Source organism: Callorhinus ursinus, unplaced genomic scaffold (genome assembly GCF_003265705.2).
Source record: "Callorhinus ursinus isolate GAN/ISIS: 27379988/994484 unplaced genomic scaffold, GSC_fseal_2.0 scaffold28, whole genome shotgun sequence".
NCBI classification, from domain to species: Eukaryota; Metazoa; Chordata; class Mammalia; order Carnivora; family Otariidae; genus Callorhinus; species Callorhinus ursinus.
The window spans coordinates 15,540,634-15,556,577 of record NW_027397090.1 but is presented as its reverse complement, the minus strand read 5'-3'; the positions used below and the strand labels follow the sequence as shown (position 1 = coordinate 15,556,577).

The 15,944-nt window shown below is 39.8% G+C and overlaps 1 protein-coding gene across 6 annotated transcripts in view; it reads right to left on the bottom strand.

Moving 5' to 3' along the window:
- The window catches only part of CD274 (CD274 molecule), a 65,415-nt gene extending 49,859 nt beyond the window's left edge, over positions 1–15,556 (bottom strand). For 2 of the 6 annotated variants that reach the window (XR_012374057.1, XM_025891580.2), the window contains exons 1-5: positions 15,430–15,556; positions 9,810–9,875; positions 9,153–9,494; positions 2,280–2,570; positions 284–388 (exon numbers count right to left, since the gene is read on the bottom strand). Coding sequence is in view for 5 of the 6 variants with exons in the window: in XM_025891580.2 (XP_025747365.2) it covers positions 284–388; positions 2,280–2,570; positions 9,153–9,494; positions 9,810–9,861 (790 nt within the window). In the remaining variant the exon portion in view is untranslated. Of the gene's footprint in view, positions 1–283; positions 389–2,279; positions 2,571–9,152; positions 9,571–9,809; positions 9,876–10,541; positions 10,722–15,016; positions 15,208–15,429 lie in introns of those variants that run through there. The other 4 variants (XM_073878163.1, XM_073878162.1, XM_073878165.1 and 1 more) reach the window with 4 other exon arrangements.
- Between the last annotated feature and the right edge of the window lie 388 nt (positions 15,557–15,944).

Here is a 15,944-nt window from a genome sequence, read left to right as displayed (position 1 = left end):
ACAGTTTCACATGGTAGCATAGCTGAAACCCACTTTGCATAATTGAAAGTTGGCCCTAGAAGAGAATGCTAATAGGAAGGCAGCATTTTATAAATCTGTGTTTCCTGATTGGGCCACCACTAGCATTCTGGGGAGGAGAGTTCCCTGTTACGTGGGACTGAGCCGCACATTACAGAAGGCTGAGCATCCCTGGCTCTGCCTGTAAGTGCTGCCGTGAGAACAGTAGCAGCCCCGTTACATTGCCCCATATGCCCAGTGGAGACCATTGCAATAAAGCAGATACCATTTCTCTTTAGACAGATGACTGCTAGGGTTACAGCAAGAAACACCAGGACAGCTCCCAGAACCACGAAGTGAGTCCTCTCATTTGGTGGAACTGGAAGGGGTTCTGAAAAACAAAAGAAAACAAAAAGAAACTAAAGATGAAATTTTGATGGGAAGGGGTCAAGAGAATAATCATCCTTGAAGTTGAATTTCGGTTAGCTTTGGGTTACAGTGAGTGGCTGGAATGGTGGGATGCTGGCAGGAAAACGGGAGCAGCCCAGAAAAGGGGAAGCAGCCCAGGCTTTGGACAGATGGGCTGGGGTTACATTCTGCTGCCACTCACTAGCTTTGAGATCTCAGGCAAATCCTTTCACCTGCTTACAAAATGGAAATGATAATAAATTTATTGGGAGGCCAATATTTGTGAAGTGCTTATCACACACAGGTAGTTGCTGCTCAGTCCTAAAAGGGAGGCTCGGTGACCTCTCTTGCCTTCTTTAATCTAGAAGCTAGCGGCCTGTTGTACGTGGTAAAGATGGGACAGGAAGGCCAACTGGCACTGCCCAAGAGCTTCCACCTCCTAGTGTATGTGGCCATGATTCAGGGCCACCGCTTGCTATCTTTTCTTTCTCAGTTTGAACATCTCAGGACGTCTAATCCTAGGTACTTCTTACCAATCTGTCTGTGGTTCCATGAAGGAAGAAAAGGGGTCCCCTGGCACACGATGCTCAGAGACTGCTAACTCCCTCCTCCCTCCATCGGTCACGATCCCTGACGACATCGTTCAAGCTTTAAAGCCACAACAGTGGTCAGCCTTCCTCTAGTAGCTTACAGTTTACAAAGCCTGTTTATATCTATTTTACTTCAATCTCAAAATAAGTTCAGTTTAGGCATGCAAGATGTTAAAAAAAAATCCGAGGTGATAGATGAGGAAACAGACCCCAAGCAGTTAGGTGAATTACCCTAAGTCTTCCCACAGATAGGTTGTCATAAAGCAACTTTTAAATGGCAGGAACCCATGAATGCCGCCCTAGCTACCAAAGTGACTCATAACCCAGTAAGAGCATCTTTTTAAGTTTCTCGACTTTTTTTTTTTTTTTTTTTACTCTTTTCATTCATGGGACCATCCTGTATTGCCTTTTCCTATTGGTTGACTTTTCCACCCGAGTTCTTAGTTGTTTTTTCTGAAGTAGCTGAAGCTATACTGGCAACATCTACTAGAAGAGGGGGCATTGAGAAGTGCCTCTCAGAACACCTCTGGGTTTATGTTAACATCATGCTCTCCTGCCTCACTTTCTCTAAAGGTCTCAGCCTCTCATCAGACTATGCAGCCCACTGTACCCACTCCTGTAGGGTAGTAAGAAAAAAAATAATTGAGTCTGTGCAGGCAAGAGCCTCAAATCATTTTCACATGCTGTAGCTCATTCGCCCCTATGGTAACCTTGCCCGATAGTTTATAACTGTTATAACTAGGGAAAGTGAAGCACACAGAAGTTGAGGAGCTTAGGCAGGGACCAAAACCTTATGTCTTACACACTAAGCAGATAGACCGCTTTGTGTTGAAATGTCATAGACTATCTTGGGGGTCGGGTGGACAGATGGGGTACGTTCCATTTGCTTGTTACCACAGAAACCCTGGAAAGAGAGGAGCAGCTCTGATGTGCTGGGATCTGGATTCCTGAAACACTGCCTGAGCTGAGTCTTCCTCAGACCATCTCCTACATGGGATGGGATTGCCTTATCTGTTTCTTATCTGTTTCCTGGAGAGTGTGAACAGTGTCTTACTCTTCTATGAGCCCCTGCTGCCTGGCACATAGGGCATACTCAATAAATATTTGCTGAATGTTTATTAAACAGCAATATGGACTTGGATGGAGAGGAAGAAGCATTTTGTATAGTGTTATACATGCATTCACTTATTCAATGAATGATGGATGCCTACAATGAACAGGCACCATGCTAGAGGCCATAGGACAGCAGTAGGCACATTTGAATAGAGACATTCAGATTATTACCTGGAATGACCAACTTAGCGGTATTGTTTCTGTTTCCCTCAGGACCTGATCTTCGAAAAGTGCAGTAGAAAATCTCGTAAGCTGTTGTGTTGACTCTGAGTGTGCTGGTCACATTGAAAAGCTTCTCCTCCCTGTTGGAATTAGTGATGGTGGTTTTGCCACTCAGTACTCGATGGTCACTGCTTGTCCAGATGACTTCAGCCTCAGGGTAACCCTCAGCCTGACACATTAGTTCGTGTTCAGAGGTGACAGGATCCACAGAAATTCTTTGGTTGATTTTGCGGTATGGGGCTAGGTCATGAGCAAAAAGAAGTCAGGGCTTTCACTTAGGACAAAACTAGATACGTGGCTTGGTGTTGTCTACCTTAGGAAAAGTATCAATTCAGGCGGGTTCTCAGAGAAATAAGCTTGATGTTCAGATGTCTCAGCAGTGAGGAACCCGTTAGCTCTGCTCCAACTCGCCCATTCATAGTTGGGCTACGTTTGAGCTCAAAGGAACAACTACCTAAAATCATATTGCTATTTTTATTGGGCTCCAAGTAAATGCACAGATTAAAGAGAACTGTCATCTTTAAACCAATAGTCTTTCTATCCAAATATAAAATATGTCTGTCCATTTAATCAAGTCTTTGTATCTTTCTCATAATGCTTTATAGTTTTTGCATAGGGCCAACCCATTTCTTCTTAAATTTATTCCTGGATATTTTCTTTTTGTTGTTGTAATGCTGTCTTCGTAACATGAACCTCTCCAGCTGCCCAGCACGGTTTTCTTAGACTTTATTTAATAAACAGAAAATCTGATTTTCATGTGCCATTCACTTTTCCAACTGTGAGTCAATGATCAGAAATTAAGTATGAAAAGAATACGGTATCATTATAAAAACTGGTATGTGCTCCTGGATAACACTTTTTAAAGTTTGAATTTATTTTTTACTTCAAAATAGTTTTCGGGGTGCCTGGGTGGCTCAGTTGGTTAAGCGACTGCCTTCGGCTCGGGTCATGATTCTGGAGTCCCAGGATCGAGTCCCACATTGGGCTCCCTGCTCAGCAGGGAGTCTGCTTCTCCCTCTGACCCTCCTCCCTCTCGTGCTCTCTATCTCTCGTTCTCTCTCTCCCATATAAATAAAATCTTTTAAAAAAATAGTTTTAGATTTACAGAAAAATGGCAAAGATAGTCGAAAGTCCCCCCATACCTATCACCCAGTTCCCCCCTACTGTTAACATCTTATATTACCATGGTGCATTTGTCATAACTATGGAACCAATGTTAGCACATTACTATTAGCTGAACTTCACATTTCGTTCCATTTCACTTTTTTCCCTAATGTCCTTTTTCTATTCTAGGATCTCATCCAGAATACCACATTATGATACTTATTTTTTGAACTTTTTTATGCTGGCTATTTGAATAAGTCATTTAAATAATTATTATACTCAAAGAAAGTTCAAATTTTAGATCATCGATTAAAATTTAGCTCATTGGTTTGGGACCTTTTAGGATTAAGATACCATGTGTACTATTTTAGTAGATTATTTAATGCATTTACCTCCCCTAAGATCTTTATTTATGTTTATTCATGACAAGCATGGTAACGTGTCATTATTCTATTGGTATAATCTTTGTTTTACTCCTACTACTTTAGTGTAACCACCAGTGTTCCACCCAGAGCCTTGACTCTCCATTCCTTTACAAAAGGTTTAACAATGGCTTTGTGGTAAGATATATTCACAGAGATTTAATACAAAACACTAAGAATCAAACAAGTCTGAAATAACGATGTGAGTACTTGAGTCCTCAACCTTGTATGTGTTATATTTAAGAATCCTTTAAAAAAATAAATACACTGATTATACTTCCTGAAAGAGTATTACCGTAACAGTGTCTGGTTCACATAGCACAGAGCTTGATTTCTGGGTAATTTAGTTTTCAAGACTAAAATCACAGATAATGGTAAAGTATTAAAGGTAAAATGTTTGCTTTTTTACTCTTATAATTTTTAACGGAATAATAAAGGAGAATGTTGCTTCATGCCTAAGCATGTGTATAAATGTGGTATACTTCTCAGGGCCCAATAAATGAGTGGAATAGTTCTACTCATTGATTAGATATCCACTATTCTAGTCTCTAAAGTAGGGCACATGTGTTGGGATACTGGAAGAAAATATTAGAACTTCCACTTATATATTTTTATCATAATAATTAAGAAATAATCTAAGCTTAATAAACTTTACGAATTGACAATGGGCCTCACTTTGTATGCCATATGAGGGTCTTAGGGGAAAAGGGAAATTTTATAACACCAAAGGAGAACAGTGACTCCTTTGGGCTTATTACAGATTTCCAGATTCTCTTATTTAATTTTAACTAGACTAACCTGCTTACAAAATGAACCACCAATTAAAAATTTTCCCACAACAAAACTGAGGATGGAATACTAACACTTCAAGCACAAACCACAAGGAAGTGGCAGGAGGCACAATTTTTTTTTTACCACCACTTTATGAAGTTAAAACAATAAGTACCTAATTGGACCTGATAAGGTGTTGGTTTAAAAACCCTCAAGATTGTAGATAATGCTGCTATAGACACTGTGGTGCATGTAACCCTTTGACTCAGTATTTCTGTATCGTTTGGATAAATGCCTAGTAGGGCAAGTGCTGGATCACAGGGTAGTTCTATTTTAACTTTTTGAGCAACCTCCATACTGTTTTCCTACAATAGCCAAATTATGGAAATAGCCCATTTGTCCATTGACTGATGAATGGATAAAGAAAACGTGGTATGTATGTGCATATAAACACACACACACACACACACACACACACACACAGGAAATATTACTCAGTCATAAAAAAGAATGAAATCTTTTTTATTTGCAATGATGTGGATGGAGCTAGAGAGTACAATACTAAGTGAAATAGTCAGAAAGACAAAAACCATATGATTTCACTCATATGTGGAATTTAAGAAACAAAACAAATAAGCATGGGGAAAAAAAGAGAGAGAGAGGTAAATGAAGCAACAGACTCTTCACTGTAGAGAACAAACTGATGGTTACCAGAGGGGGGTGGGTGGGAGGGTGGGCTGAAGAGGCACTGGGGATTCAGAAAGGCACTTGTGAGGAGCACTGGCTGCTGTGTGAAGTGCTGAATCCCTATACTGTACACCTGAAACTAAAAACAAAAAACCAAACCGAAAACTCAAGATTGTCAAGACCATCCACCTGTGTTAACAATGAATTTCACCTTGAAGTATTAGCTAATGATAGTGAATCATCATAATTAACAAGGCATTAAAATATGATTAAAGTTTTATTTCTACCTCTAAAAATTTCTATTTTATACATTTATAGAATGTACAATGCATTAGTTTGAACCATACGAAGTTAGTGATGTTCAACTTCTTTTACCTTTTAAAAATGTCAATTTCTTATGCTATATCCTTTACAGTAGCACAAGTATATCCCTTCTAACTACACACACACAAATACACACGTATTAGCTAACATGCTTTACTGATGGAGCAGGTTACACATGTGCTAATCCAATGGTCACATCAAGACTAAGAAGAGCTCACTGTAGTTTTAAAGTCAATATACAACTTCATACACACTCTGGAGGTATAAATGCTGGGAGTAAAACCTGGTTGTTACGGGCACAGACTTCAGAACTAGATTACCTGAGTTCAGAACCTGGCTTTACCACTTAATGGCTGAGTGAACTTGGGTAAATTACTTAATTTCTTTGGGCCTCAATTTAATCCTTCATAAAATGAGAATAACACCACACACATCATTGAATCTAAGATGCCATCTATTGAAAGACACACTTAGATACAGAGACAGTAAAATGTGAAAACATGCATCTTAGAGAAATGAAGCCCCTGCCCCATAGAGTCATTGAGGATTAAATGAGTTAGTATAGGCCAAATGCTTAGGACAGGGCCTGGCACATAATAAGTACTACGTAAGTGTTAATTACTACTATGATTGCTACTAGAGCTGCCCCTCCTCTTCTTACTACTACCACTTAAGTGTACTCATGTAATAGTCTTCAGGAAGTACTGGCAATTCCTCATGAACAGACTTCAAAATAAGTTTTCACAGATTCAAACCTGTTCATGTTTCAAAATTTTTACCCTATCCTATTTGAGGAACTATTTCATTCATTCATTCATTCAACAAAAATTTTTGTGTGCTCTGTCAAACTCCTCCTGTATGCCAAGTCCTAGGGATAGAGCGGTGAATAGAACAGACCAAAATCTCTGCCTTTGTGGAGTGTATATTCAAGAAAGAGGAGAGCGATAATAAAACAGGTGCATTTATATGTGTTAGATGGGGATGAACAGGTTACATGATTCATTAGATGGGAAAGAATACAACAGAAAAAAATCTAGAGGCTGGCTGGTGAATCAGGGAGAGACGGTGTCAGTGGAGAATGATGGCAGTTAATCCTGGGTTCATATGAACAAATTAGCTTTATCAGGAGAGCTATGCAATACTTCGTTCTTTCAGTTGCCTAATCCCATTTAAGGTCTTTAAAGTATAAATGGGTATTTCATTTTCCTCACTATTAGGTTCGATGATTAAGGAAAAACAGCATTCTCAATTGGAAGTCAGATGCCTGAGAGTATGATATTTAAACTGATAAACACGAAAGGTGCAATAATACCCACAGTGATAATAATAATTGAGTTAATCCAAAACTAAACTCTGAACACATTTCAGTTTTGAAATGCTTCACCTATAAAATCCCATGGTTAGTAAACTCCCTGTGGGGAAGCTGTGCCACCACATGTTTGCCGTGATGGGAAGAGAAGTGTTACTGTGAAATCATTTGCATAGAGAGGTGACTCAGGAATTGTACTTCCTTGAGTGTGAAGCTCATGCAAGAGGACTATTTCCATTGGTGACACCGCCTCAATGCAAGTGAAGCTTGGTGGCTGGCTTGCTCTCAGTGTAGCTCAACTCAACACCCAAGACCACTGTGTGCAAATGACCACAAAACGGACTGGGACTAGGATGCCAATTTAGTAATTTATAATATAAAACGAAATGGTCAAAACAAATCAGATCCTCAAATCTGGCTGGTCATCTGCTTTGCTCTATCAGGAACCCCTTCTTGGAAAAACCCTCAGTGCCCAAATGTTTCCTACTGTGTTGAGCCACAACAAAGGACATCACAGATCCGCAGTGGACATTACAGACCCCAAAGGACCTGAAGGAACACCCTTCCTTGTTACAGGACAGCTGTCCTACCCTTCGCATACTCCCTGAGGGCTGATGAGAGACCCTCTCTTCTAGAAGCAGGAACTTACACTCTATACTTCCTTTCACCTGACTGCCAGGCTTACGTTCTTCCTCCCCAGCCCGGATCCAGCAATGCTGGTCACTCATGGGGCTAAGTGTTGATAATTTCTTTAAGGTCATGAAACACAGTCAGTGCCTGATATTTGCTGATGGCTGAAGAAAAGCTGAAAATCCCAAATTGGGATCCCACCAGCTTGCTTTCATAAATATCACTGTTCTGGAGAAGTATACGGCAAAATATAATGGAAATTAAATCTACTTCCCAATACAAGTGACACCTTCTTGACCACAGTAGCATAAATTGATCCAGAATCAGAAACCCAGTAATGTGCCATTAAAATAGATGCATTTCTCCCAGTTGCTCTAAAATTTTGACTGAGTTTACAATGATCATGTATCCCTTTATGATAAATGTAAACTTCTTCTACTTGTAATATTGATCTTCAGATTGAAGGTAGTTAAGCCAGAATGGAAAGAACAAGGAGTGATGACTGGATTCTGATCACAAATTCAAAGGTCATCATGTAAACAAAAGAAGCAGGCAGATAATCTCGAAACTATGACTAGAGAGGGTAGATATCAGCTCAGTTTCAGACAATAATTTCAAAAGGCTATGGAAGGGAGGTCCAAGTGACCGGGTGTCATTGTGGAAAGAATGTGAGCAGAAGATCCCTTAGGGGGGATTTCTGTTCTTCAGGAGTTTGGATTAGCTGCTCTTACTTGGGATCCTTTCATCTCTCAATTCTGTGAATCTTAACAGTGAAAGTAGAGGGGGTCAGCTAAGGTGTTTTCCTTTTCTTATCTAGTAGCAACACAAAACTTTGAACGCAGGTAACCTGATGACATATTTGTGGGTCAGTACCTGGGAATTTGATACTCACAGTTCCTCTACAACTCCAAGATGACAGCAGTGTAGATTCTCAAGATGAATATATGCCCAGTGAGCATAGCTTATACTGTCTCTAAAGAACAGTTTCCTTTATGTTTGATACTATTTTTTGCCTTTATAGATTGACTTCAAGCCTTTTTGAATGTGAACCTCACAGTGGGGTTTGTTTTTACTATATTAATTTGGATTTGACATAGAGAGGTATAAAAGAAGAAAAATGATGGCAGGCTTAATAAAATTTTTTAAAAATTATAGTTGAATGAAAAAATTCCTGGAGGGACACACAAACAGTGGCTACTAACTTGACATGCCATGGAAGGCGGCAGTGAAGGGGGAAGGACACTTTTGTAATTCAGATTATTCCCTTCCATACTGTCTGAATGATTTGCAAGTACCTGTATCACTTTCATTAGAATAAAAAAGTAAAGACTAAGAATTTATTTTTAGCAGAAGCGAACATACTGTGGAATATGGTCCTACCATGTCCGGCTCTGGATCTCCAGGGACTGCCAAAGAGGAAGTGTTTGAGAAATGCTCATTGGAGGGGCGTATGAATGAATGAATGTGCAGATTGCCACCGTGGAGAGCAAGGTGGACTTCCAAGAAGGAAAAGTGCTCAGCACTGGGTTATGGTTTTCATAAAGACTGGGCCTCTTCCCCTGTATGTATTCTTACCATGAACTTTCAAAGTAATCCGCTTGTAGTCAGCACCGCCATAGCCGATCAAGCAGCAGTAAACCCCAGCATCCTGCAACTTCACGTCTGTGATCTGAAGCGCGGCCTTCCCCAAGAAGAGCTGGTCCTTCAGCAGCTGGGCCCTCTGGCTGTAGCTGCTGTGCTGAACTTGCAGGTCTTCCTTCCCGTTCACAAACTGAATGATTTTCTTATCCTCCATTTCCCAGTAAACAATTAGTGCAAGCAGGTTTAACTGTTTTTCTATCGGGAATTTGCACTCCATGGTCACATTGCCGCCGTACTCCACCACATACAGGTCCTTGGAAACTGTGATCATAAATGCTGAAGAGAAAGACGACCAATTTTCAGAAGATGGGAAACTCCTCAAAAAATTTACAGATAGTTTCAGTAATTATCCCTGGGAAATGGATAACAGGTAATGGACAAGTAGATAATGGGTTAATTTTCTTTCTTTTAAGTTTAACCATATTCCCTATATCTTCGTCCAATGAAATGGGTTTATGAGATACAGAAGGAAAAACAGAGTATTTTCTCTACAAAAAAACTTACATCCATCTTAAGTAATTATTGTAGTTTTTAACTTACAGTTAAAATATTTTAAAATATAGAACCTAAGGAAAGGCCCTGGTATCTTACCTTTCAGCAAATGGCAGTAGGCCATGAATGCAAAGAGGCTAAATATCTTCATCTTTCTCGAGTGACCTAATTATGGAAAATGCAAAAAGAAAAATGCTTTATTCAATAATTGAACATCCAGACATTATGGGTCTTGGCAGTTCTAAATGAAATAGTCTTCTGATAACCAGAAAAATGACTGATTGGTTAGTGTGGAAATGCAGCATGGAATTTAGAAGTTTAATACCTTTACTTATAACCCACAGTCCTATAAAGCCAAGCGGAAAAAAGTTACTATGATGAGAATCTTTAAATGTAATTACAAGGCCTGAAAAAAAACTTATAATGAACCCTCGAAAGAGGCCAAGAAGAAAATATCGCACTAAAATCCTCTCAACTATTTCATGTTTTTTCTGCAGTGGAACATATCTAGAAATCCAAACCTGCACTGTGCAAAATCTCAAAGCAAGGACAACCTGACTTCATATCTCCCACCTCTTAATGCTTTTTATTCCACCCTTGCCTCTGAATATTTTCATCCTACCCTTAACTACTCAGGCCTCCCGTGTCACCATCCCAGCTATGCCCCTTTTCCCGCAGGTGCCGTCTTTCAGAAATCTACTCTTCTGTCCTTGGCTTACTCCAAGTTATAAATCCTATTCTCTCAATAAACTGATTCCACTAGTAGCAGGAGTGAGAAGGAGAAACAGTTTAATTTGACCAATTCAGACTAAGGTGTGAATGACTACTTACAGCCACTCTTTTAGGGGTATCTGCCTAGATTCTATTCTTCATTTTGTCATTCTGCTTGAAATTCTACCAATTCTTTACTTCAGCAAACATTGATTGAGCACCTCTTCTGTCCCAGGCACTTTTAGGTACTAGGAATACAGCAGTGAACAAGAAAGAAAAATCACTCTCATTTTGGACCTTATATTCAAGCAGGGGAATAAATAAAGATTTATACTGCATTTCAGCAAATTTGTTTATTTTCTTTTTTTTTAATTTTATTATGTTATGTTAATCACCATACATTACATCATTAGTTTTTGATGTAGTTTTCCATGATTCATTGTTTGCGTATAACACCCAGTGCTCCATGCTATACATGCCCTCTTTAATACCCATCACCAAGCTAACCCACCGCCCCCACTCCCCCAAGAACCCTCAGTTTGTTTCTTTATTAACACATTTCCCTCTTGTGTTATACATATATTTACACACTTTGAGAAGTCCGTTTTCCCTCTTAAGGTCTCTTTGACCTCTTGTATACATATATAGAAAATCACCAATGATCTATTAATCTATGCTACACATATATAAGACGGAAGATTTATGTTCCTAATATATAAATAGCTCCTAAAAAATCAGTAAGAAAACCACACACAACCCAACAGAAAATTGAGCAAAAGGTTCTAGCATACAGTTCAGAGAATAAGAAATACAAACAACATCTACACATCAGAAAGGATGCTCAATCTCAATTTTTAAAAAAGTATAAGTTTAAAACATTAGGTACTATTTTTCACTTATTAGCTTACCAAAATTATAAAGATTCCTAGTGTTTGTAAAGATATGAACAACTGGGTTTTCTCACTGGGGGGTAGGTAGGAATGGTAGGAATGTGAAGTTATATAACCTTTTTTGGAAGGCAATTTGACAATCTCCACTAAATTTTTAAATGTATATGATATATGAGCTTTCACTTCCCCTCCTAGAAATGTATCCTACAAAAACAAAAACATATATATAAACAATACATGTGAAGTGATGACATTGATAATTCTAGCCACAAACTGGGAATATTCCAGATAGCCTAGTTAAATAAATGTTGTTATAGTCCTACAATGTAATACCACTAAGGACAGAATTGTATTGATTTTGCAAAGATGTAGAAAGTAAGTTGCAGAGCTGTACATGTAGAAACCTACTTTAGTTTAAAAACAAAGGAAGAAAAATCTGTGTGTTTAGACATAGGAAATGTCCAGAAAAATCCATACCAATATGCTGATAGTGATTATCTCTAGGAGTGAAATCAGAGGGATGATAAGCAGGTTTTCACTTTTTTATACTTTTTTAAAGATTTATTTATTTATGAGAGAGAGAGAGCAGGGAGAGAGGCAGAGGGAGATGGAAAGAGAGAATCCCAAGCAGCCTCCATGCTGAGCGAGGAGCCCCAAAAGAAGCTCGATCCCATGACCCTGAGATCATGACCTGAGCCTAAACCAAGAGTCTGATGCTAAACTGACAGAGCCACCCAGATGCCCCATTTTTTAAATAATTTTTAAAAGGAAGAAAGGATGGGAGGGGAAAAAAAAGGGAGAGGAGATTGTTAATGATTTCTTTGTTGCTTTTTCTGAGTCCACATTTTCAAATAGATACATTTTCCTCTTAGTAGAAAAAAATAAAAAAACAAATTTAGTGAACCATTTCACCTTGCTAAGCTGCAGAATGTTTGGGAGACAGAGTGGTAGAATGGAAAGAACCCTAGAAACTCACACATCAGAGTTGAGGTAGAATGATATTTGTTTATTTTTATGTTTTTCTTCATTATTTAAGTAATAGAAACACAATATAGAAAATGAGAAAAGAAGGGGAAAAATCACCCACTATTCCATTACTTTAACCCAGGAAGCATTTGCTAATGCCTAGAAATAGTTTTGGTTCTCAAAATGCAGTGGGGTGGGAGCGAGGATTTCTACTTTCTAGTGGGTAAAGGTCATGTTGCTGCTAACCATCCTACAATGTGTAGGACAGCCACCACAGCAGAGATTTGTCTAGGCCTAGGTGTCAACAGTGCCAAGGCTGAGAAAACTTGTAACCACTGTGAGCATTCCAGTATACATTTTTCTTCTAGTCTTTCCCCCTGTGAATCTTTGTAAAAACAATTATAACCTTCTCATACATTTCACACTCATCTTTTCATTGACTGTTACAATGTTTTCCATTTTACTGAATGATATTCCTAAGTATTTTAGTGTTCCCATAATGTTTAGTTCCCCTATTGTTAGGTTTAAGATTGTTTCCAGTTTTAAAAATATCATACATACTTGTGTATTCAGCAAATATTCGGTAAGTGCCTACTGTGTGCCAGGCTGCAGGCCAGGCCCTAAGGACAGATTTCCGCAAGTGGAATTGTTGATCAAGGAGAAAGAACATCTTCCTGGTTCCTGATACACGTGGATAATTGGTACCAGTTACATTGTATCTTTACTGGGTATGGTTTTAAAAATATTTTTTCTAATTTGATTATTGAAAAGTTATAATTTGAATTTTTCATGGGTTTGTTAGTTATTTCGGTTCTTTTGTGAATTATTTCATCATTTTTTGGCATGTTTATCTTATTAGTTTCTTATCAATCTGTATGAACCCTTCATGTTCATGTATACATATATGGGTAAAAATAAAAAACCATAAAGTAAAATAAGTCATCATTCTCTTGTTAGTGTTAGGTGCATGATTCCTATTTCTCTCCTTTCTCTCTCTTCTCACACAGGCCCGTGAGAACATGAAGACTGTTGAAGATGAGGATGCAGAAGCTATCTCCCTGGCCTTTCCTTGGGCAAAAGTTGCTTACACAACAATTACAAAATACTGTAATATAATAAACAGAAATATATTTATTGCTCAAAAGAAAACGTAAGATACCCCTTAAGATACCCAAGCAAAGAACTGCTGAATAAAACAAAGAGAAATAAAATCCATTCATAGGTTAAAACCAGTTTTGCCAATGTTTACGGCGTTTGGTTAAAAATTTAGGGGTAATAAAGTTTACTGGAAGCTGATGGGTTAGACCTGGTATTTACCTAATTCCTCAGGCTACCACCTTTTCCCAAGGTTTCCTTCCCTTGGAGTACAGCTGTCATTAGTGTGGGGACAAAAAGAAGAGAGACTATGTGAATAACGGTGGTCTTTGATCCCTAAACCCCACATCAGGGCAGTTGGTCTAAGAGAACACTGACATCTTCAAGTCAGAAACTATATAATGGTATACCTGGATTCCCAGGCAAGAGCATTCAAAGAGCAGGGAAACGTGAACTAGGGAAGAAATGATGGTTCATTCAGGATGGAGAAGCAGGTTTGTCCCTGGGGAACTCATTATAACACTATGCAACTGGTAGTACTTCTCTATCTCCCAAGGGTAGCAAGCGTAGGAGGTAAAGACAGGAAAAGAATTCAAGCTTCCTTTCTCAAAAGTAGGAACAAGGAGTGTCTTGATAGCTGTTGGTTTAGGGTCTCCTTTGACTTTTATTTGACGTATATAAACTATAATTTGATTTAAAAAAATTCCTAGAGTTCAACAATGTATCTCCAAGATGAAAACCCACCCCATTAATAGATCAAGAGAGTTGATCTATTAAACCCAACTAGAACCTGTGCCAAACTCCTTCCCCTCCTCAGTCACCCTGAGACATTCTTGCATGTTTCCCAGGTGGCTTCAAATCCCTGCACTATCTCAGTGGCTTCTTTTAAGACTACACTCTAACTACTTTCCTGTAACCTCTGCCTACTCTATTCCACTGAAAAAGGCTGATTTTTTTTTCTTTAGACTATCATAGTTCTTAAAAACTGCCGGCAACTGCCAATGTAAACTGGCTTTTCCTTGAAGGTGATTTCCAATTTGCACCAAAAGGCCTTTTAAAATATTCCCTCTTTGCCTAAGTAGTTAAACTTAAAAGAGTTTATCTGAAGGAAATCAGTAATGTCCCAGAGATTTACAAGCAATGATGTTCACTAAATGGCTAAGACACTTAACCACTGTAAATAATCTTTATGTCCAGCATGGGGTATTAATTTTGTACCATGGAATGCAGCCATTAAAAAAAATATACACATTTTAGAAGACTATTTAATCCATAGAGGGGCGCCTGGGTGGCTCAGTTGGTTGGTTAAGCGTCTGCCTTCGGCTCAGGTCATGATCTCAGGGTCCTGGGATGGAGTCCCACATCGGACTCTCTGCTCAGTGGAGAGTCTGCTTCTCCCTCTCCCTCTCCCTCTGTGCTTTCCCCCTCTCTCTCAAATAAATAAAATCTTAAAAAAACAAAATAATCCATAGAAAAACCACACAAGGTATTTTTTTAGGTGCAAACGAAGTGAAACAGTGATACTTGAAACGCTACCTGTATTATAAGAAAAAGACCATGGTCTTTCTCCATCAGGACTCCTGTAGGTCCTCAGAGGGATAAAGCAAAAAGAGCTAGGGTTCGGGTGTCCTGGCTCTTACTTACAGTAGGAGGGAGCCTTAGGAGACGCCGCAGGCGTGATGATTTACTCAGCGTACTGCTAGAGAGCAGCTAAGGGTGAACTAGGACCCGGGTGCTCGACCTCCAGCCTAGGAATTCCCTCTAGACCCAGCTGCATACCTCAGGACCACCTTCATGAACGTGCAGAAACACATACTTACAAAACTGATATTAAGCAAAACCGAATCCCCCCCCGCCCCCCAAGAAAGGTCAAACGTCTCAGCTGTTCCTATTATAGCCTACACAGGTACCGGCTCTACTGCCGCGTGAAACCATCGCGCTTTCCCTGGCCCTTCTCGTCTCTCCATCCCAAAGAAAAGGTCGTCTGAGACCAGCTGCTTTTTAAAGTGCCACCCAAGGTGGCCACAGGCACCTCTCGAGGGAAGGACGCTCCCTACCTGCTGGCGGGGGGACTGGCGGCGGGCGCGGAGGCTCGGCACGCTGTACGCAGGCTGCCAGGGCAGCGGCCCGGGGACACTCTAAGGAGCCGGCGGCGGGAGGGGCCGACGTCCCCGCCCACTGCCCGCTCCGCCCGGGTCAGCCCCGCAGCGGGGTTCAGTTACTTCCCTCCTCGCTGCCCTTGGAAGAAAAATTCAGGAAACCGAAAGTGAAACTCACCATTCCGGTTTCTTGTAAATCAACTTTTAAAAAGAAAAGCTTCAAGGATTAAAGGAAACACCATCCTCTATTTTAAAAATTTATTTATTTACTTGACAGAGAGAAAGAGAGCACAAGTAGGCAGAGTGGCAGGCAGAGGGAGAGGGAGAAGCAGAGTCCCCGCTGAGCAGGGAGCCCTACCTGGAGCTTGATCCCAGGACCCTGAGATCATGACCTGAGCGGAAGGCAGACACTTAACTGACTGAGCCACACAGGTGCCCCCAACATCTCATATTTTTTAAAAACAAAGGTTTAA